Raw genomic sequence first — 23,289 nt, forward strand, 5'->3', positions numbered from 1 at the left:
AGTCCTACCTGGATTCTTTATGAAAAAGCTCCCACAAAGCCAATTTAAAAGAGTCTATATGGGCTGGGCACAGTGGCTCACGCCTGTAATCCCAGCACTTGGGAGGGCCAAGGCAGGCAGATCGCCTGAGGTCGGGAGTTTGAGACCAGCCTGACCAACATGGAGAAACCCCATCTCTACTAAAAATATAAAAATCAGCTGGGTGTGGTGGCGCATGCGTGTAATCCCAGCTGCTCAGGAGGCTGAGGCAGAAGAATCACTTGAACCCGGGAGGCGGAGGTTGCAGTGAGCTGAGATCCCACCATTACACTCCAGCCTGGGCAGCAAGAATAAAATTCTGTTTCAAAACAAACAAACGAGCCTATATGGCCATTCACTATTCCGACTGCACTTTTTGCAAATAATCAGACCAAGTATAATACTAAAACATATTTTGCAAGCAAATCAGTCCTACTAAGATTTCTATTTGATAGAAACGCAGAGCTGGAGAGAGAGAATTAATCTTTCACAAGTGAACTATGGCACACCTGTCATTAGATCTCAGCCCTGACCACGGGTTTGAGGTTTTATTGTCTTCCTACAGTTTTGACTGAGTCTTGAATTATTTCCTGGCCACGAGTCTCTAAAGACGGACTGGGTTTTCGTTTTCTTCATGACGTTTTTAGTCGATTCCCTGATGGAGAAGTTTTTTGTTGTCATTCTGACATGCAAACTCTTCAGTTGTGATTCTTTTTTTTTTTTTTTTTTTTTGAGACAGAGTCTTGCTCTGTCACCCAGGCCGGAGTGCAGTGGAGCAATCTCAGCTCAATGCAATCTCCGCTTCCCTGGTTCAAATGATTCTCCTGCCTCAGCTTCCTGAGTAGCTGGGACTACAGGCACCTGCCACCATGCCTGGCTAATTTTTGTACTTTTAGTCGATACAGGGTTTCACCATGTTGGCCAGGCTGTTCTCAAATTCCTGACCTCAGGTGATTGCCTGCCTCCGCCTCCCAAAGTGCTGGGATTACAGGCGTGAGCCACCGCGCCCGGCTGGCTGGTTGTGATTCTTATGTACACTTATATTTGGACTATTGGTCTCTTTTGTTCGTTCTTTCCTTCCTTCCTTCCTTCCTTCCTTCCTTCCTTCCTTCCTTCCTTCCTTCCTTCCTTCCTTCCTTTCCTTTCTTTCTCTCTCTCTCTTTTTTTTTTTAAAGACTGGTCAGGTGCAGTAGTGAGAAGCGGGGAAAGAGTAGAACAAGGAGTTCGATCTGTAACTGACTGTGAACAATCAATTGGGATAACTCACTACCTTCGGACCAGCCTCTTTCTTTCTTTCTTTCTGTTGAGACAGGGTCTGGCTGTCACCTAGGCTGGAGTGCAATGGTGCGATCTTGGCTCACTGTAGTTTCTGCCTCTTGAGCTCAAGGGATCCTCGCACCTCAGTCTCTCAGTAGCTGAGACTACAGGCACACATCACCTCTCCAGGCTAATTTTTGTATATTTTTGTAAAGACAGAATTTTGCCCTGTTGCCCAGGCTGGTCTCGAACTCCTGAGCTCAAACAAGCCATCCACCATGACCTGCCTAAATGCTGGGATTAGGTGTGAGTCACCACACCTGGCCCATTTTACTCTTGAGAAAACTAAGCTCATGATATTCCAAAGACTAGAGACAAATTGACGGCAGCTCTATAAATCACACAGAGGTCTCATTTTCGCCACTCTGCGATGCCATCCTAATTTGGCTTTTGGTGCTCTTAAAATTCCTCCTTGAGACGTATGTATTCTTCCCCGGCACCCCACAGCGTCAGACAGAACCAGCCAGGGATGAGCCATGCTGGAGACACAAGGCTAAGGCTGAGGAGTGAACACGAGTCCACTTGTGATGCTTTTTTTTTGAAAGATCTTGATGAAAAGGAGGGAGATGAGCCAAGAAAAGTCGCTCAGAGAAGTCTTAGCTGTGTGAAGTGTGAAAAATTCAACAGGCCCAGAGAGATGTGAGCGTGAGACTCCGGTGCCCCTCACGCCTGCACACACGTCCTGCCCCTGCATTATTTAAAGGCATTTCGCTCCTGTTTCCTGCCTCACCCATTCTGTTCATGTTCCTGGAATTCGTGATACAAAGGACAATGTACAGCCAGTCCATGACTTAGGTTATATTATTGTAAATTCTTGGTAAACAACTTAGGAAGTGCCTCCATCTTTTTAACTTAAAAACCCGGACCTACTAGCCTGGGCAGCACAGCGAGACCCTGTCTCTGCAAAAAAGTGTTTGTTTTTGTTTCTGAGACAGTCTTACTTGTTGCCCAGGCTGGAGTACAATGGCACAATCTCGCTTCACTGCAGCCTCCACCTCCCAGATTCAAAGCGATTCTCCTGCCTCAGCCTTCCTCGTAGCTGACATGTGCCACCATGCCCAGCTAATTTTTGTATTTTTAGTAGAGACAGGGTTTCACCATGTTGGCCAGGTTGGTCTCAAATTCCTGACCTCATGATCCGCCTGCCTCGGCCTCCCAAAGTGCTGGGATTACTTACAAGCATGAGCCACCGCACCCGGCCGAAAGTTGTTGTGGTTGTTGTTTTGAGACGAAGTCCTGCTCTGTTGCCCAGGAGAGAGTGCAATGCGTGATCTTGGATCACTGCAACTTCTGCCTTCTGGGTTAGAGCAATTCTCCCGCCTCGGCCTACCAAGTAGTAGCTGGGATTCCAGGCATCCACCATCATGCCCGGCCATTTTTTTTTTTTTGTATTTTTGTAGAGACAGGGTTTCACCATGTTGACCAGGCTGGTCACAAACTCCTGACCTCAGGTGATCTGTCTGCCTTGGTCTCCCAAAGTGCTGGGATTACAGGTGTGAGCCACCATGCCTGGCCAAAAAGTTTTAAAAATTAGCCACATGTGGCTGTGAGTGCCTGTAGTCCCAGCAACTCAGGAGGCTGAGGTGGGAGGATTGCTTGAGTCCAAAAGGTAGAGGCTGCAGTGAGCCGTGATCATGCCACTTCATGCCAGCCTGAGCAACGGGGCGAAATCCTGTCTCTGAAAAGAAATAAACAAACAGACCAGGTGCCGAGGCTCCTGCCTGTCATCCCAGCACTTTGGGAGGCCAAGGTGGGTAGATCGCTTGAGACCAGCCTGGCCAACATGGTAAAACCCTGTCTCTACTAAAAATACAAAAATTAGCTGGGCGTGGTGGCACAATGTCAGCTACGAGGAAGGCTGAGGCAGGAGAATCGCTTTGAACCTGGGAGGTGGAGGCTGCAGTGAGCCGAGATTGTGCCACTGCACTCCAACTTGAGTGACAGAGACACCATCTCAGACAAAAAAACAGGAGGGAGGAACATTAGGAGGAGAGAAATGGGGTACATGGAGACCCCAGGCCTGACCCCGTGCTCTCTGCCTGCCCATTCTCCAGTCACGGCTGCCACAGTCAGCTTCCCCCAGGTGCCACCTGACAGCCCTGCCTCAGAGCACCTGTGGCCATCAGTTTCTGCTGGAGGCTTCTCTAGCACAGATCACCGGCTGGAACTCCCTGTGGCATCTCCGATGAGACCTGGAGTGCAGGGGTTCACAGTCATGGGCAGCCCTTGAGTGATGGGGTGGGAGCCGGGGGACACCATCTCCACTCTTCTGTCCTGCCTGGCTCCTCAGAAGTCCCTTGAGGACAGCAGCCCCAGGTGCCCCGCAGTGCCAGCCCAATGACACACCCTGGGAGGGGCTCGCCCTCCTGCCATGTCCCACTCTCCGTAGTCCTCCACTCCTGCTCCCTGGAACCATTCCCCAAACAAGCCACTGTATATAAGCCCTGTCTTTGGAGAGATCCAGCCTAAGACAGAAGGTGATTATGGAAATAATTCTGGGTAGTTTTTCCCACACAGAGAGAGGGACGGACACCCTTTTTCCTGTGAACACTTCTGGACAGTCTTTCTATGCCCGGAGAAGGAGATAAAACGCAAGCTCCAAAGCGCAGGGACTTTGTCTCCTTCCCTGCTCCCAGTGCCTCCAGCTGTGCCTCGCACATAGTAGGTGCATTAAAGAAGGAAGGTGGGGGAGGGGAGGAGCTTCACTGCTCTGGGTCACCTCAGCTTCTGCACTCTTTGGTGTTGCCTCGGGAGGGTGCTAGAGCCTTGGAGACTGGGTCTGGGACAGGCAGGACTGGGTCTGAGGTGGACGATGCTTGGGACTCAGCCTGGAGAAGATCGGGGAGGTGGGTGGGGTGGCGCCCCTGGGACTGGTCCCTGACAGGCCCCTGGCGGGTATCCAAAGGTGTGTGTTGGGAGCGGGGAGGAAAAAGCCTCATCCGGGCCTGCATCCTGAGCACCGCTGCTTTGCCCACTCTGGGATGAAGCTCATTGGCCCCTGGTAGGTGTGGGAGGGTTCTCGGAGGTGCTATGGAATTGAACCCAGAGCATGTCAGGGCCCTTGCTCCCTGGAGCCAGTCCTGGGGGGCAGAGATCCTGGCAGCAGAACAGGCATTTGGAGATATCCCGGCGGGGACCAGAGGTATGGGGCCTGAGCTCAGCCAGGGGACTCTGAGCCCCCACCCTCTGCGGAGTCCCCTCAGGCAGGAGGAGGGGAAGCCGACAGTCTCCTTGGGGAGGGCTCAGCAGGATGGGGCCACACGGCCCCAGGAACCAGGCAGGCAGAGTATGAACTGCTGCTGGCACCCACCGTGCACTCACTGTGTGTGAAGCCTTCAACTTGTCATCACTGCAGGTGAGGAAAGGGAGGCACATGAGGCACATGGCCAAGGCTGCAGAGGGCAAGGGAGGGGCCGGGAATCGATCCCAGGCTGCCTGGCCTAGAGACTGCGCTCTCGCCCCGATGCCACGGATGGGAGATGATATGGTAAGTGCCACGAGGACAGCGCACGTATCCTCTTTATCACTCGGTGATTCATTGAAGAGCTGTTCCCTTAACCGCGTCTTTCCAGGCTTTCAGGAAAGCAGGCAGGACATGGCCGCCAGCCCTGGAGCGTCTGTGCAGAGCTGAGGGTTGGTCTATCTGGATGACAAGGTTACTTTCAGATGCAGTCTGAAGGAATGTGACTGTCAGCGGTGTCCAAGGCTGTCCCCATCATCCCCGAAGCACTGTCAACACCAGCTTCCTGCAAGGGCAGAGATGAACCGGGCTTCCGGTTACTCTGGCGCTGAGTGCTAAGCCACTAAATGCAGCCCAGGTTAGTCGGGTTTGGCTGGGACACCACAAATAATGTGGTCAGAGCCCTGGCACACTGGACATCCAGCCCCCACGCCCCTCGCTGCCTCTGGGAAAGTGCTGGATTAAGCCCAAGCCTGCTTCTGTGCCCTGCTGAGCTGGGCAGTCAAGCCCCAGCTTAGCCTTTACTGCCCTGACCAAGCTCCAGTCCCTGGTCAGGCTGCACGTGGCAGGTTGGCAGGGACAGCGCAGCCACGGATCAAGCCCAAGAAAGGGACAGAGGTCAAGGGCTTTCCCAGGTTCAGTCCTCCTTCTCAGGACAACTGGTGCTCAGAGCACCACGTAGAGCTCCCAGCCCAACTCCACTCAGGGACACGTGAGCCCACGCCTGTGGCCCACCCATCCCTGTGCTCAGTGAGGCCGCTGGGGGACCTTCCCCTTGGATAAGAGTTTAGAACTCTGAAGACTATGTTGGATCAGATCTCACCCTCACAGTGCATTTCAGGAGTGTCTCAATGGCTCCCACCCTGGACTGGAACCCTCCTGTGCTGCCGGGATTTCAGGGAGGCGCTGGGCATTGCCAGGGGAAGATGGAGTTGCTATGGAGCCACTCTTGGTGAAGGTTGAATCGGTGACGTTGGAAGTCTAGCTTTTCCTGAGGCTGGGGTCTGAATCCTGGTCTAGATCAGGGGTCAGCACGTTGTTCTTGAAAGTGCAGATAGAGCCGGGTGTGGTGGCTCACGCTGTAATCCCAGCACTTTGGGATGCTGAGGCGGGCGGATCACGAGGTCAGGAGTTTGAGACCAGACTGGCCAAGAGACCATCCTAGGCAGCATGGTGAAACCCCGTCTCTACTAAAAATACAAAAATTAGCTGGGCATGGTGGTGGGTGTCTGTAATCGCAGCTACTCGGGAGGCTGAGGCAGGAGAATTGCTTGAACCCAGGAGGCAGAGGTTGCAGCCAGCCGAAGATTTGCCATTGCACTTCAGCCAGGAGACAGAGCAAGACTCCGACTCAAAAAATAAAATAAAATAAAATGCAGATAGAAAATATCTTAAGCTCCGAGGACCACATCGTCTCTGTTGCAGTCATTCATTTGGGCCATTGTAGCCCAAAAGCAAACACAGATAACACACACAAGTGAGCATGGCTGGGTTGCAATAAAACTTTATTTACAAAAGCAGGTGATGGACCAAGGCCCGTTTGATGTGGATGGTGAACCAGCGTGTGCCTTCAGTTCCCTCTCCGGCAGGAACATGGGAGAAACCACAGAGAGAAACAGACTTCAGGAAAACAGTAAAATTAAACAAATCACGTGAGACATAGCCCCTCCTGGAGGCTGCAGGCTGTTTTGAACCTGCGCGTGTCTGGTGTACAGGGGTGTGGGTAGATGCGTGTGTGGGTGGAGCTGAGCATGGCTGGAGGTGGCAGGATGCCGGAGGAAGGGGTTTGCATTCAGTTCCTCTCTTACTACTCTCTGGAGTTGTTGAGGGACAGTCACAGCTCAGCACTGACCCGCTGCAGGCCTCTGCTAACCTCTGCTGGGGGTGAGGTGCTGGGGAGAACAGTGGGACTGGCTGCTGTGGGCTTTCCCGCTCCCATACTGCCCCTGTAAACACCCAGAACCAGCAAATTAGAACGTGGGGAGCCCCCTCCCCCAGCACCACTTCCCAAGGTTCAGAAGGGGAAACTCTGACCTCAAACTCTGTTTGAAGAGCGAGATGGCAAAGGGGAGAGGTTGGCGGGTCTGGTGGTGCCTGGGGCTTAGCTCCTTCCTACGCCTTGAAACCACAGGCTGGCATATTACCAGAGAGAACCACCAGTTCCACCAGGGGAAGGGACTGAGCTCACCGGTTCCAGGGGAGTCATCTCAGGGGCAAGGACATCCCCTGGTGCTGAATTAGTGGAGCGCACAGATGGAGAATACACACAAGAGAAATGCACGAGCACACAAGAAAAGGCGCCGGCAGCAGGAAGGTACAGAAACAACAGAAAGACGGAGTAGACAGAAAATCAATCATCGCCGTGCGCGGTGGCTCCCACCTGTAATCCCAGCACTTTGAGAGGCCAATGCGGGTGGATCACCTAAGGTCAGGAGTTCAAGACCAGGCTGGCCGACATGGTGAAACCCCGTCTCTACTAAAAATATAAAAATTAGCCGGGTGTGGCGGCACCTGCCTGTAGTCCCAACTACTTGAGAGGCTGAGGCAGGAGAATCCCTTGAACCAGAAGGCAGAGGTTGCAGTGAGCTGAGACCACACCATTGCACTCCAGCCTGGGTGACAGAGTGAGACTCCATCTCAAAAAAAGAAAAAAAAAAACAATAATCAAAGAAAGCCAGTAACAGGTGGGATGAATCATACAAGATACACGACTTAAGGATAAAGAGATGACTGGTGAGATCAGCTGGGGACTCTCTCCCAGGAAAGATAAACCAGAAGAAACACGAGTGACAGTGAAGTGTCTGGGCATGGGGGCTCACGCCTGTAATCCCAGCACTTCGGGAGGCCGAGGCAGGCAGATGATTTGAGGTCAGGAGTTCGAGACCAGCCTGGCCAATATGGTGAAACTCTGTCTCTACTAAAAATACAAAAATTAGCCAGGCATGGTGGCAGGCGCCTGTGATTCTAGCTACTCAGGAGGCTGAGGCAGGAGAATCGCTTGAACCTGGGAGGTAGAGGTTGCAGTGAGCCGAGATGGTGCCACTGCACTCCAGCCTGGGTGACAGAGCGAGACCCTGTCTCAAAAAACAAACAAAACCAAAAACACATAGGTCAGGTTGTTCTGCAGGTGGTGCTGGAGAAAATGACTCCACCTAGAGAAAAGTAAAACTGGATTCCCAGCCAGCAGCATACGCGAGAGTGGCCGCTAAATATGAAGATAAAATGTGAAGAGAAAACAGTTACCAGAAGCCAGCATAGGAGAAGATTGTGGGGATCATGAAACACTTTTAAGGCCAGGCGCAGTGGCTGGCACCTGTAGTCCCAACGCTTTGGGATGCTGAGTCAGGAGGATCACTTGAGGCCAAGAGTTTGAGACCAGCCTGGGCAACATACATCTCTTAAAAAAAAAAAAATTTTTTTTTTTTTGGCCTGGCACAGTGGCTCACGCATGTAATCCCAGCACTTTGGGAGGCCAAGGTGGGTGGATCACGAGGTCAGGAGTTCAAGACCAGCCTGGCCAAGATGGTGAAACCCCATCTCTACTAAAAATATAAAATTAGCCAGGTGTGGTGGTGGGTGCCTGTTATCCCAGCTACTCCGGAGGTGGAGGCAGAGAATTGCTTGAACCTGGGAGGTGGAGGCTGCAGTGAGCCGAGATCATACCGTTGCACTCCAGTCTGGGCTGGAGAGAGCTAGACTCTGTCTCAAAAAAACAAAAAAGACTTTTAAATGAAATTTCTTTATTTGTTTAAGTTTTATTTTAGTTTGGGGGTACCTGTGAAGGTCTGTTACATAAGTAGACTTGTGTCATAGGAGTCTGTGGTACAGATTATTTCATCCCCCAGCTATTAAGCCCGGTACCCAGTAGTTTCCTTTCCTGCTCCTCTCCCTCCTCCCACCCTCCACCCTGGAGTAAACACCACCGTCCGCTGTTTCCTTCTTTGTGATTAGTTCTCATCACTTAGCTCCCACAGGTAAGTGAGAACATGAAGCACCTGGTTTTCTGCTCCTGCATTAATTTGCTAAGGATAACAGCTTCTAGCTCCGTCCATGTTCCCATAAAAAACATGATTTTGTTCTTTTCATGGCTGTATTAAATGAAGTTTGAAAGGCACAAAACATAAACACCGAACCCCTCCCTCACCACAAAAACCCCTTGATGAATTTGATTGCACTAAAATTAAGGCGTTTTCTTTAATGAAAGACTCCTTGGACAAACTTGAGAGTCGATAGAATAGGAGAAGCTGTCCGTCGTGTCTAAAGCCAACAAGAGATCAATATCGAGAATAAATGAAGATCTGCAAATCAACAGAAAGTAGGCAGCAACGCCAAAGAAAATAGCCCAGGGGGCAGCCATTAAAAGGAACGTGATCGTGTCCTTTGCAGGGTCATGGGTGGAGCTGGAAGCCGTTAGTCTCAGCAAACTAACACGGGAACAGAAAACCAAACACCGAATCGTCTCACTTACAAGTGGGAGCTGAACAATGAGAACACCTGGTCACATGGCGGGGATCAGCACACACTGGCGCCTGTGGGGGGTGGCACTGGGGAGGGAGAGCACCAGGAAGAATAGCTAAAGGATGCTGGGCTTAATGCCTGGGTGGGATGATCTATGCAGCAGACCACCATGGCACACACTTACCTGTGTAACAAACCTACACATCCTGCACATGTACCCCAGAACTGTAAAGAAACGTTGAAGGGGTGCCGGGCTTGGTGGCTCACGCCTGTAATCCCAGCACTTTGGGAGGCCAAGGCGGGTGGATCACCTGAGGTTAGGAGTTTGAGACCAGCCTAGCCAACCCGGTGAAACCCCGTCTCTACTAAAAATACAAAAAATTAGCTAGGTGTGGTGGCGGGTGCCTGTAGTCCCACCTACTCAGGAGGCTGTGGCAGGAGAATTGCTTGAATCTGGGAGGCAGAGGTTGCAGTGAGCCGAGATCGTGCCTCTGCACTCCAGCCTGGGTGACAGAGTGAGACTCCATCTCAAAGAAAAAAAAAGTTGAAAGAAAACACACACACACACACACACACAACTAAAAAAGAAAACTGATCAATAAAGTAATTGAAAGAAAACAGTCCAAGGAAATAAACAGCCAGTTTTCAGGAGAGAAAAACAAAGTGCAAAAGCAGACGAAGAGAGGATGGAAATTCCTTAGAACTGCCAGGAGGAGAGGATGTGGGGCTAGAGAGAGACCAGCAGCAGCCATGAGCGCAGGTGGGCTGGGGAAGCCCTCGGGAGGGCCCCTGGCTCTGCTGATGGAAGCCAAGTGTTTGCATCCGTGAGATCAGGCAGCTCCACGCAGGACATCATCCCAACATCATCCCCAGGAGGTGAGAGTGGAATGTAAGGACAAAGGGAACACATACATAAATGGTACAAATAAGAGAGGGGCCCTGCCAGCCATCGACGGTCATGGACTAGGAACCTAGGAGTACATTAGCTCCTCCCCTACCATGCACATGTGCACACCTGCAGTCCAGGATGCACAGGAGAGATGAATGGCCCAGGATGGCCAGGCCGCGCTGAGGGAGGACGGCTGGATCGGACATGTTTCAATGAACTCTGGAAAGATCTTACGGTCCGCAGGGCACAGAAATGCTCCCGCACACTCTGGGACACACAGGGAGGCTACGTTAGGCTAACCTGAACTGACCACAGTGGGAGATGTGAGAAGATGACAGAGACCCCGGCTGGGGCAGTGGCAGGCAGGTACTCGTAGGGAAACGCAGCCATGGGCACCCCTGTACCCTGCTCTTATAGCCCAGACCCTGCTCCAACCTACACAGGGAAGACCCTGAGCAGAGAAAGAGCAGAGCAGAAGGGAGCCTGAAGGGATATGGAGCCGTGGCCAGAGGACCGGCGGAGGTCTGGCGGGACCTAGCAAGCCCTGGAGGGCCCAGAGGAGGAGGCCACTGTGCTAACTCACAAGAGTTTTGTTCCTGGCCACGCATGTGTGTGTATGCATGTGTGTGTGTGCATGCGTGTGTGTATGCATGTGTGCATGTGAGCATGTGCGTGCGTGTGTGTATGCATGTGTGCATGTGAGCATGTGCGTGCGTGTGCACGTGTGCATGTGAGTGCGTGCGTGCATGTGAGTGTGTGCGTGTGTGCAAATGTGTGCATGTGAGTGTGTGCATGCGCGTGTGTGTGTGTGCATGTGAGAGTGTGTGTGTGTTAGGTGGAGGGAAGGAGAAAATGTGAACTGTTGGGAGTGTGAATAGGTTGTGTGTGTATGATAGCATGTGGGGGTGAGTGAGCATGGGTGACAGAGTGTTGGAAACAGATGCTCGGTGCTGCAAAGATAAATCAGCCCTGAGACAAAGGATCTCTCAGCAACGCAATTTTGACTTCCTGGACTGCAGGAAGGGCACTCTCACTAGCCATCTTGCCGGGAGAGTATGATAAACAAAGGGAAACACACACATTTATCCCTTATGCATTTGGGGTCGTCCTTACTGCTGTGTCTGATCTCCATTGGCTGGAACCAGACCTCACAGCCTAAACTAAAACCCAATTGGCTAATAACTTAAAACTTTTCTAAACAGGTAAGAGCAATGGAGAGCTGGGACATGCCTGTGAACACGTCCAGCACAGATACCTTGGTTAAAGTACAAGGACATAGAATGTACTATGTGCCTGTCAGCATGGCACGTTTAACAGCTACATAGAGGCTGGGTGCGGTGGCTCATGCCTGTAATCCCAGCACTTTGGGAGGCTGAGGCAGGTGGATTGTCTGAGGTTGAGAGTTCGAGACCAGCCTGACCAACATAGAGAAACCCCATCTCTACTAAAAATACAGAATTAGCCTGGCGTGGAGGTGCTTGCCTGTAATCCCAGCTACTTGGGAGGCTGAGGCAGCAGAATCGCTTGAACCCAGGAGGCGGAAGTTGTGGTGAGCCGAGATCACACCATTGCACTTCAGCCTGGGCAACAAGAGTGAAACTCTGTCTCAAAAAAACAAAACAACAACAACAAAAAAAACAGCTACATAGGAGAGGACTTAACAAAATTATTAGCACACTTATTCTTTAACGAGAAAGGAAACTTTAAAAAGGAACTTTTCTACTTCCCATCCAGCGTATGAAGGTCGCGTGGAGCATGTGTGTTTGATGGTGAGTGTGTTGGGGAATGGTGTGTGTGCTGGGAATGGGGTTGGTATACATGAAAGGGCTGCAGAATTCGCTGCAAGGAGAGAAAGTAGCAGAAAGGGAAGCACACACACTGTTTCTGATACAAAAATGCAACTGTTTCTTTTCTTTTTCTTTTTTTTTTGGACATAGGGTCTTGGTCTGTCACCAAGGCTGGAGTGCAGTGGTACAATCACGGCTCACTGCAGCCTTGACCTCTCTGAGCTCAGGTGATCCTCCCACGTCAGCCTCCCAAGTGGTTGGGACTACAGATGCGTGACACTATGCCTGGCTAATTTTTGTATTTTTGTGGAGATGGGGTTTTACCATGTTTCCCAGGCCGGTCTTAAACTCTTGGGCTCAAATCATCTGCCTACCTTGACCTTCCAAAGTGCTGGGTTATAGGCGTGCGCCACCGCTGGCCTTTTCTTTGTTTTTTTGTATTTTATTTATTTATTATTTTTTTTGAGATAGAGTTTCGCTTTTGTCACCCAGGCTGGAATACAGTGGTGCCATTTCAGCTCACTGCAATCTCTGCCTCCCAGGTTCAAGCATTTCTCCTGCCTCAGCCTCCCGAGTAGCTGGGATGATAGGCACCCACCACCATGCCCTGCTAATTTTGGATTTTTCAGGAGAGACAGGGTTTTGCCATGTTTGCCAGGCTGGTCTCAAACGCCTGCCCTCCGGTGATTCGTCCACCTTGGCCTCCCAAAGTGCTGGGATTACAGGCGTGAGCCGCTGCTGTCGATGGTGTGTGCTTGTCCCTGAGAATCGCTGCTCTGGTTGGGCTCGGGGTGGGACATCAGAAATGAGGAAGGGGGAAGGCACCTGTCCTGAGGGAGGAAGCCGGTTCTCCGGACCCCACACGGTTGCTGAGCAGCACTCCTGCCTGGGTTTCCGTTCTGCCTCCCGGAGACAATCCCACGGGTGTTACCCTAATCCCACAGACACCTGGACTCCATAGACCCAACAGGGAAAACGGTGCCTCCCCAGTGCTGCCTCCTGTCCTGTGTCTCCAACTCAGGGAAGAAGAGGACCCCTTTGCTGTCCCTTGAGGCCTGCTTCCCCGAATAGTCACCAAGTCCAGAAGCTTCTAATCAGATGTGTTTGTAGAATTTGCCCAGGGCTGGACCCCACACAGAGCCTGCCTCCCCAGCAGCCTCGCCCACTTGGCCAGCTCTGCTGAACTGGACACTCAGCCGCTGCCCTAACTGGGCTGTCACTCACTGAAGATCAAGTCCAGGGAGACCAAAAACCTGGACTACCTTGGTCAGGTGACAAGCCCAGTCTTACGGCATCCAGAGTGGAGCCACAGGCCTCCTGTATCAGGGATTTCCAGCTCTTCCTCTCCTTCCAACTACCAGGAGTACATAGAAAATGGAGATGTGGGCCGGGTGCGGTGGCTCACGCCTGTAATCCCGGCGCTTTGGGAGGCCGAGGTGGGTGGATCACCTGAGGTCAGGAGTTCAAGACCAGCCTGACCAACACAGCAAAATCGCATCTCCACTAAAAATAAAAAAATTAGCTGGGTGTGGTGGCGGGCACCTGCAATCCTGGCTACTCGGAGGCTGAGGCAGGAGAATCCCTTGAACTTGGGAGGCAGAGGTTGCAGTGAGCTGAAATCGTGCCATTGCACTCCAGCCTGGGCAATAAGAGTGAAATTCCATCTCAAAACCCCCAAAAAACAGAAAATGGAGATGTGCAGATGACAACATGACAGGTGACAACACCCCAGACCCCACCCCAGTGGGCCACCAGCTACCCTCCGCTCTTGATCCTCAGCCATGCTTGGCTCGTCATCCCATGTAGTGACACAAGGTGCATCAGGCATTCCACCATATGGTCACAGCAGTGCACTCAGACAGCTGGCCCACCCCCTTCCATCATGAGGTACCCCTTTCAATGCCAGCCACATTAACCAAATTACACACTTGGGTTTTCTCATTCACAAAATTGTGCCATGTAAACACCTCATATGAGTCATGGACAACCTGCTTATATATCAACACTCCAAGTTCTTCCCAGCCCTGGGATCTTATTCCTAGGTTTTGAAACTGATGAGTTAGAAAAGGCAGCCACCCTGGCTGGGCACGGTGGCTCACACCTGCAATCCCAGCACTTTGAGAGGCCGAGGCGGGTGGATTGCTTGAGGTCGGGAGTTCAAGACCAGCCTGGCCAACATGATGAAACCTCGTCTCTACTAAAAATACAAAAATTAGCTGGGTGTGGTGGCACATACCTGTAATCCCAGCTACTTGGGAGGTGGAGAATCAGTTGAACCTGGGGCGCGGAGGTTGCAGTGAGCCGAGATCGTGCCACTGCCCTCCAGCCTGGGGGACAGAGTGAGACTCAGACTCAAAAAAAAAAAAAAAAAAAAGGCAACCCTAAATCTTCCCATGGTACTAGAACAAGAGTTCGACACCTTAGATGCAGAAGGCTCCACTGGGAAGCGAGTAATTTAACCACTTTTGTGTACTCCGAAATCACTGGCGGAAAATGCTGCTTCTGCGTGAAGTGAATAGGAAAATAGTGTCTACGTTCCACCTTTGAATGGAGAAGAGAAACTCTCTTTCCGATGTGAAAGCCTTAGCCAATTGACCGGACCGACCACTCCAGGCTTGGGAAACTGCTCAAGCAGAGTTGGCCAAAACGCACTGAGATATTCTTGCTCTCGTTCACCCTCATTCTAGTCTATATTCCTCTCTCTTCTTTCACAGCTTGTGCTACTCAGCTACTAACCCGGCTTTTCTCTCCAAGGCCAACTCTTTGGATTTTAAAATGTGAAACTTCAGAGAAGCTTCAAGCCGGGGAAAGGAAGGAGTTCAGGGCACACACCCTCAAGCACGATGCTTTGGGATACTGAGTATTCTGAGCTGGAGGCACAAATGCAGGAAGAGGCTTCCTCCCAGCTCCCCAAAGACAATTATTCTACAGGGGACTCTGTCACCGTCCATCCCTCTCCAGGAGCTTCACCCACCACGGATGATTGTACTTCTACCCATGCTTCTTAGCGCCCAGTCATCTTCCTAAAAGCCATTTCCTCGGCGAGTCGCAATGGCCCACGCCTGTAATCCCAGCACTTTGGGAGGCTGAAGCGGGTGGATCACCTGAGGTCAGGAGTTCAAGACCAGCCTGGCCAACATGGTGAAACCCCGTCTCCACTAAAAATGCAAAAACCAGCCTGGTGTGGTGGCGCATGCCTGTAATCCCAGCTACTAGAGAGGCTGAGGCAGGAGAATTGCTTGAACCTGGGAAACAGAGGTTGTAGCCAGCAGAGATCGCGCCACTGCACTCCAGCCTGGGTGACAGAGCGAGACTCCGTCCAAAATAAAATAAAGTAAAATAAAATAAAGCCCTTTCCTCTCCTCTAAGTGGCCTCCACCCCACTCCCCTGCTCTGCGAATCAGGTGTGCAAACTCCGGGATGGCAGCGGTCCTAAGGAATTTCCCCCCGCGATGCCCCGGCGCGCCAGCAGCTGTGCACACTGCGCTGTGGTCCTCTGCCTGCGGCCGGTTTACACCCCAGGCCCCGCTGGGGACCGGGGAAAGAGGGAAAGTCTTCCCGGGCCAGCTTCGCGGCGGCGCCGGGGGCTCCAGGGCACCCCTCTGTGGCCGACGCGAGGGGCGCAGCAGGGAACGTGGCGGGCGGGAGCTCGCGGGACCCTCCTAGGGCGCGACCGGCGCGGTGACTCAGCATTGGGGCGGAGCGGGGCGCGATCACCCTTATAAGGCTCGGAGGCCGCGAGGCGTGCTCTGGAGTTTTGCCGCCGCCATCTGCAACACCAGTGAGTCCGCGCACAGCGCGCCCCGGGGGTGGGAATCGGAGCTCCCAGCATGGGGCCCACCCCCAGCATCAGGCCCGGGCTCCCGGCGAGGCCTCTCGCCTACACCCAGACCCGGATGGGGTCCCAGGGGACCCGGGACGTCCCCAGTGACGTTAGCAGCTCTCAGGGGGCCCGGAGCGCCCAGGGCAGGGATGGGACCCCGGGGAGGGCAGGCTGCGCGCGCCGCGCCTGGGCACCCTCCCATGGGCTCCAACGAACTCTTTGTCCGCTGCAGTGCCGCCCTACACCGTGGTCTACTTCCCAGTTCGAGGTAGGAGCCTGTGTGTGGGAGGGAGGGAAGGCAGGGCTGGGGGCTGCGTCAGGGCCCGTCGCCCACCCGGGAAGATCCCAACCCCCTTATCCCTCCGACCAGCGGCTACCACCCCGGGCCTCCATCCCTGTGCCCCGCCTCTCCCGCCATGCCTGCCCCTCCCCAGTGCTGCGTGAAATCTTTGTTGGAACCTCTGTTCCGCTGTTCCCTCTCTGCACTCCTGACCCTTCTCCAGGTTGCTGCCAGGCAACCACGAGTCCCCACACCTCGTGCTCCTCTCCCCGCCCCACGCAGGCCGCTGCGAGGCCATGCGCATGCTGCTGGCGGACCAGGGCCAGAGCTGGAAGGAGGAGGTGGTGAGCATGGAGACCTGGCAGCAGGGCTCACTCAAAGCCTCCTGCGTGAGTGGCCATGTCCGGGAAAGGCGGGGAGGGCTGGACCTTAGGGGGCTGTGACTAGGATCCCGTCGACGAAGCTCAGTGCCCCTCCCTGAGACATGCATCCTCCCACAGCTGTATGGCCAGCTCCCCAAGTTCCAGGATGGAGACCTCACCCTGTACCAGTCCAATGCCATCTTGCGTCACCTGGGCCGCACCCTGGGTGAGTCCCACTGAGGCTACATAAAGCTTGCCCGAGGTCACGCCTGGGTGCCTGCAATCCTTGCCCTGTGCCAGGCTGCCTCTGAGCACCTGCTGTGCCGCAGGCTCCCATCCTTCCACGCGCATCCTCTTCCCCTCCTCCCAGGCTGGGGCCCACAGACAGCCCCGTGACTGTGTGTCGATCAGACTAACACAGGCACCCAGTCACGCTGCCTGCTCCCGCCCCACCCATCCCAACCCCAGGGCTCTATGGGAAGGACCAGCGGGAGGCAGCCATGGTGGACGTGGTGAATGACGGCGTGGAGGACCTCCGCTGCAAATACGCCTCCCTCATTTACACCAACTACGTGAGCATGTGCGCCAGGGTTGGGCACTGGGGGCTGAACAAAGAAAGGAGTTTCTTGTGCCCTCACCCCTTACCTCCCACGTGGCTCGGGCTGACCTCTCCTTGGGTCAGGGTGCAGGGGCTGGGTCAGCTATGGGCCAGGGCCCAGGGGCCTGGGACAAAACACAGCCTGCGCCCTCATTGGCTGGGGCATGAACCGGTCAAGACGGGGTTGTGGGGGAGAGAGCAAGGACAGGGACCTGCAGAAACTGGTGGTTTCTGATCTCCTGGGCTGGCCAGGGCTTCCTAGAGCAGCCAGAAGAGGAGGGGGATCTGTCACCAGTTTTGGACGGAGCAGACACAGAGCAAATTTGGGGACCTGGGACCAGTTTAACAGAGGCAGCGTGTATGTGTGTGAGTGTGTGTGCATGTGTATGTGTGTGCACGTGCGTGTATGTGTGGGTATGTGTGTGCATGTGTATGTGTGTGCACGTGCATGTATGTGTGTGCATGTGTGCGTGTGTGTGCATGTGTGTGTGTACACTTGCATGTGTGTGCGGGGGGTGGATGAGGAGATAGAGTGGGCAGGCAGCAGGCAGCAGGCCCAGATCCCTCGAACCCACTGGTTTGGAGTCTCCTGAGGGTAATGGGAGCCATCGAGAAATCTGAACCGGGCTGTGTCTGAATGTGAGGTCTAGAAGGATCCTCCAGAGAAGCCAGCTCTGAAGCTTTTGCAGTAATCTGGTGAGAGATCCCAGCAAGGATGGACAGGCAGAATGGAATAGAGATGAATCGGCAGCTGAAATGGACCAGATTTGGTACTAGCCTGGTTGTGGGGAGTGAGCAGAGGAGAATCTGGGACTCCGGTCTCTGGCCCGGGACAGACAGAAGGAGGTATCTCAGGGGCTGAGAGGGATGAGAGTAGAGGATGATACATGGAGGTGTCTCTGGCAGGAGGCAGGCAAGGCTGACTATGTGAAGGCATTGCCCAGGCATCTGAAGCCTTTTGAGACGCTGCTGTCCCAGAACCAGGGAGGCAAGACCTTCATTGTGGGCGACCAGGTGAGCATCTGGCTCCATCCTGCCCCTTCCTTGCCACACTCTGCTTACAGGTGGACACAGGTGTGAGCCATTTGTTCAGCAAAGTGGGCAGCCCTAGAGGGTGGGCCCCTGCCCCAGCTCCCCCACGCTGCTCCCGCCGGCTGAGTCCCGGCCCCGCCCTGCAGGTCTCCTTCGCCGACTACAACCTGCTGGACTTGCTGCTGATCCATCAGGTTCTGGCCCCCAGCTGCCTGGATGCGTTCCCCCTGCTCTCGGCGTACGTGGAGCGCCTCTGCGCCCGGCCCAAGCTCAAGGCCTTCCTGGCCTCCCCTGAGCACGTGAACCTCCCGATCAATGGCAATGGGAAACAGTGAGGGCTGGGGGGATTCTGAGTGGGAGGCAGGAACTGCTTGCCTCCCTTTTTTCAGGAGCAATAAAATTTCTAAGAGAGCTGCTGTGAGCACTGTGTTTCTTGGGAAGGGGCTCAGGGGTTTTCAGCTCTCAGCCCCGAGGTCAGGGGCAGGGAAGGGCAGAGGGCTGGGAAAGGCTCCTCCAGCACAATCCGTGTCTTCCTGGAGCCCTTGGCCTGGCTGTGTTTACTGAACCTCACAAACCAGAAGAGGGAAAAAAAGAGAGAAACGAAGAGAAATAACAATGGTCACTGTCCTGGAGCACCCACAGCAGTGTGTAGAGAGGTCTCATGGAAACATGCCGTCTAGGCCCAGCAGGCAGGCGCCTGGCAGAGGGACAGACTCCAGGATGGCACAGCAGTGTGTAGAGAGGTCTCATGGAAACATGCCGTCTAGGCCCAGCAGGCAGGCGCCTGGCAGAAGGACAGACTCCAGGATGGCACAGCAGTGTGTAGAGAGGTCTCATGGAAACATGCCGTCTAGGCCCAGCAGGCAGGCGCCTGGCAGAAGGACAGACTCCAGGATGGCACAGCAGTGTGTAGAGAGGTCTCATGGAAACATGCCGTCTAGGCCCAGCAGGCAGGCGCCTGGCAGAAGGACAGACTCCAGGATGGCACAGCAGTGTGTAGAGAGGTCTCACGGAAACATGCCGTCTAGGCCCAGCAGGCAGGCGCCTGGCAGAAGGACAGACTCCAGGATGGCACAGCAGTGTGTAGAGAGGTCTCACGGAAACATGCCGTCTAGGCCCAGCAGGCAGGCGCCTGGCAGAAGGACAGACTCCAGGATGGCACAGCAGTGTGTAGAGAGGTCTCATGGAAACATGCCGTCTAGGCCCAGCAGGCAGGCGCCTGGCAGAAGGACAGACTCCAGGATGGCACAGCAGTGTGTAGAGAGGTCTCACGGAAACATGCCGTCTAGGCCCAGCAGGCAGGCGCCTGGCAGAAGGACAGACTCCAGGATGGCACAGCAGTGTGTAGAGAGGTCTCACGGAAACATGCCGTCTAGGCCCAGCAGGCAGGCGCCTGGCAGAAGGACAGACTCCAGGATGGCACAGCAGTGTGTAGAGAGGTCTCATGGAAACATGCCGTCTAGGCCCAGCAGGCAGGCGCCTGGCAGAGGGACAGACTCCAGGATGGCACAGCAGTGTGTAGAGAGGTCTCACGGAAACATGCCGTCTAGGCCCAGCAGGCAGGCGCCTGGCAGAGGGACAGACTCCAGGATGGCACAGCAGTGTGTAGAGAGGTCTCATGGAAACATGCCGTCTAGGCCCAGCAGGCAGGCGCCTGGCAGAAGGACAGACTCCAGGATGGCACAGCAGTGTGTAGAGAGGTCTCATGGAAACATGCCGTCTAGGCCCAGCAGGCAGGCGCCTGGCAGAAGGACAGACTCCAGGATGGCACAGCAGTGTGTAGAGAAGTCTCATGGAAACATGCCGTCTAGGCCCAGCAGGCAGGCGCCTGGCAGAGGGACAGACTCCAGGATGGCACAGCAGTGTGTAGAGAGGTCTCATGGAAACATGCCGTCTAGGCCCAGCAGGCAGGCGCCTGGCAGAAGGACAGACTCCAGGATGGGGCAGGGGCGTAAGGAGGGATGTGAGGAGTTCCCTGTCCTGGGACTTTGGGGTATTAGCTGAGCTGCTCCGAGCAGCCCAGGTTGGTGGGAGAGTCATTCTTGGATCAGGGCTCTGCTGGCTTCCCGTGGCCTTGAGAGTTTCGATGCATCCTAGGCAAGCAATGACACTACTGTATTAGGGTTCCCCAGAGAGCAAAGCCAATGAGATTCTGTAGGGCAGGCAACATTGTATCTCTGTCCTTTTAGGGTTTTTTGTCTGGGCCTGAGAACTAAAGACATGAGCAGGAGAAAAGCATTCTAATTTATCTAGGCCGGGAGCAATGGCTCACACCTGTAATCCCAACAATTTGGGAGGCCAAGGTGGATGGATCACTTGAGGTCAGGAGTTCAAGACCACCCTGACCAACATGGTGAAACCCCATGTCTACTAAAAATACAAAAATTAGTCTACTGTGGTGGCAGCTGCCTCCTGTAGTCTTAACTACTGGGGAGGCTGAGGAACAAGAATTGCTTGATCCTGGGAGGCAGAGGTTTCAGTGAGCTGAGATGGCGCCACTGTGCTCCAGCCTGGGCGACAGAGTGAGACTCAGTCTTGAAAAAAAAAAAAACAGCCAGACATGGTAGTACATGCTTGTAATGTGTAATCCCAGCACTTTGAGAGGCCAAGGCATGTAAATCACCTGAGGTCAGGAGTTCAAGACCAGCCTGATCAACATAGTGGAACTCCATCTCTACTGAAAATACAAAAAATTCTCTGGGCGTGGTGGCACACACCTATAATCCCAGCTACTCTGGAGGCTGAGGCAGGAGAATCCCTTGAACAGAAGGCAGAGGTTGCAGTGAGCCAAGATCACGCCATTGCTCCCCAGCCTGGGTGACAAGAGTGAAACTCCGTCTCAAAAAACAAAAACAAATTTAAGACAAGTTTTACATGACAGAAACCTTAAGGAAATCAAGGCCCAAAGATGCAGTCAGGCAAAGAGGAGGAAATTGTGAACAGGTGACAGGGCCAAGGGGGTTGGGCCAGGGCAGTTAACTGGTAGAGGAGTGACTAGGAAGATGGGGGTTAGTTAATAAAGTTTTCCATCCTTGACGGTAAGAAGGATACTTTCCTTCCAGTAAAGGGAGGGCATGTTTCACGTGGGAATTTCATCTTCACCTTTCAAGAAGATGGAATAGGGCGGGGCGCGGTGGCTCAAGCCTGTAATCCCAGCACTTTGGGAGGCCGAGGCGGGTGGATCACGAGGTCAAGAGATCGAGACCATCCTGGTCAACATGGTGAAACCCCGTCTCTACTAAAAACACACAAAAAATTAGCTGGGCATGGTGGTGCGTGCCTGTAGTCCCAGCTACTCGGGAGGCTGAGGCAGGAGAATTGCCTGAACCCAGGAGGCGGAGGTTGCGGTGAGCCAAGATCGCGCCATTGCACTCCAGCCTGCGTAACAAGCGAAACTCCGTCTCAAAAAAAAAAAAGAAGATGGGAGAGGGTCAGAGTGATCTTGCACCTGTTGCTTTTCTTTTTTCTTCCTTTTTTTTTCTGAGACAGAATCTTGCTCTGTCACCCAGGCTGGAGTACAGTGGTGCGATCTCGGCTCACCACAACCTCCACCTCCTGGTTTCAAGCGATTCTCCTGCCTCAGCCTCCCGAGTAGCTGGGACTGCAGGCGTGAGCCACCACGCCCGGGTAATTTTGTATTTTTAGTAGAGACGGGGTTTCACCATGTTGATCAGGCTGGTCTTGAACTCCTGACCTGGTGATCCACCCGTCTCAGCCTCCCAAAATGCTGGGATTATAGGCATGAGCCACCACTCCCAGCCCATAGTGGCATATTTTGGAGTGGCATGTCCAGAACTCCTTCATTTCCCTCCATCTGAAACTTAAGAGTTTCATATATTGAGAGCTGAGTTGATGGCTATGGGGAGAATTGGTTGCTAGCTGAGTGGCAAGAGGTCTGCAAAGGGGGAGAAAAACATAGATTACAATGGGGATTAAGAAAAGAACAAAATGAAGCGCATTTTCCCACGTGGAGATGAACCGATCTCTCATCCCAAGGAATAGATCAGTCCAATAAAATGGTCAGTCCTCATTTATATGATACACTGTTTACTTTGTCTGTTAAAAGGTGCAGAATAGAAAACGTTTGCCCCAAGTGATTTACATACTAGTAGCAGCCTGTGTTCCCAGTGATGTCGGATATGATAGAGGCTTCTGATTGGGGCACCTCCAGTGTTTGCATAGTGATATTGAACTCTTGCCCTAATACTATGGAAAGAGTTAAGATTGCCTTTTCCAACTTATAAATTCCAGATCCTGGGATCTCAATCCTGAAATGGTGAGATTTATTTATTTATTTATTTATTTTTGAGACGGAGTTTCGCTCTTGTTACGCAGGCTGGAGTGCAATGGCGCGATCTCGGCTCACCACAACCTCCGCCTCTTGGGATCAGGCAATTCTCCTGCCTCAGCCTCCTGAGTAGCTGGGATTACAGGCACGCACCACCATGCCCAGCTAATTTTTTGTATTTTTAGTAGAGACGGGTTTCACCATTTTGACCAGGATGGTCTCAATCTCTTGACCTCGTGATCCACCCACCTCAGCCTCCCAAAGTGCTGGGATTACAGGCGTGAGCCACTGTGCCCGGCCTGAATGGTGAGATTTCTAATTCGTGCGCAGGGAAATAATTTGGGCAGAAATGTGGATGTCAGGGCAGAACCAATCTTCTACTTCCCTAACTAGGAGGAACTAGTTCCCATCTGCACATGGGCCCCATGTGATGAAAAGGAAGGACAAGCCAAACGGTCAAAAGAAAGGGGCCACAGGAAGCCCATTGGGCCCAACAAATAATCTGTCTCAAAAATTGTTTGGTGCCCTTTTGTATCCATTTGTCTTTTTTAGAATATAGGGCATTTACCTGATAATCAATAACTTCAGTCAGAGATAGACAGGTGTATAAATTGGTGGTAAAAGGGGTCCTTTCTGGGTGCATGTTGCCATATCAGCCCTATCATTTCCTGGAGATTCTATAGGTTCAGTCTTCTTAGTAAGAGATGCATAGTGAAGAACAGCAATTTTTCCAAGGAGGTAAATAACCAATGTCTTCATCCACTTTGTGCTGCTGTGACAGAGTCCAAAGTGATTTATAAAGAACAGACATTTGGCTGGGTGCAGTGGCTCATGCCTATACTCCCAGAACTTTGGGAGACTGGGGTGGGTGGATTACTTGAGTCCAGGAATTGGAAACCAGCTTGGGCAACATGGCAAAACCCTGTCTCTACTAAAAAACAGAAAAATTAGCCAGGAGTGATGGCTCACATCTGTAG

General features: G+C 53.1%; 1 protein-coding gene across 2 annotated transcripts; it reads left to right on the forward strand.

The window, feature by feature from the left end:
• Positions 1–15,678: 15,678 nt before the first annotated feature.
• On the forward strand, positions 15,679–18,435 carry GSTP1 (glutathione S-transferase pi 1). 2 transcript variants are annotated; one of them, XM_009008576.5, is made up of 7 exons: positions 15,679–15,710; positions 15,985–16,020; positions 16,315–16,421; positions 16,533–16,620; positions 16,863–16,966; positions 17,899–18,006; positions 18,171–18,435. In XM_009008576.5, coding segments are annotated over exons 1-7 (633 nt in total). In that variant the 5' UTR covers positions 15,679–15,709; the 3' UTR covers positions 18,360–18,435. The 2 variants fall into 2 exon arrangements, with proteins under 2 accessions (XP_009006824.1, XP_078197700.1); XM_078341574.1 differs by lacking the exon at positions 17,899–18,006 and having other exon boundaries at positions 15,679–16,020; positions 18,057–18,435.
• The last annotated feature ends 4,854 nt before the right edge of the window (positions 18,436–23,289 follow it).

This window comes from Callithrix jacchus, chromosome 10, assembly GCF_049354715.1.
Source record: "Callithrix jacchus isolate 240 chromosome 10, calJac240_pri, whole genome shotgun sequence".
NCBI classification, from domain to species: Eukaryota; Metazoa; Chordata; class Mammalia; order Primates; family Cebidae; genus Callithrix; species Callithrix jacchus.

Coding starts and splice junctions, on each gene's coding strand:
- GSTP1 (XM_009008576.5), top strand. Junction 16,422..16,532: donor GCTCACTCAAAGCCTCCTGC/GTGAGTGGCCAT, acceptor ATCCTCCCACAG/CTGTATGGCCAGCTCCCCAA. Junction 18,007..18,170: donor CCTTCATTGTGGGCGACCAG/GTGAGCATCTGG, acceptor CCCGCCCTGCAG/GTCTCCTTCGCCGACTACAA.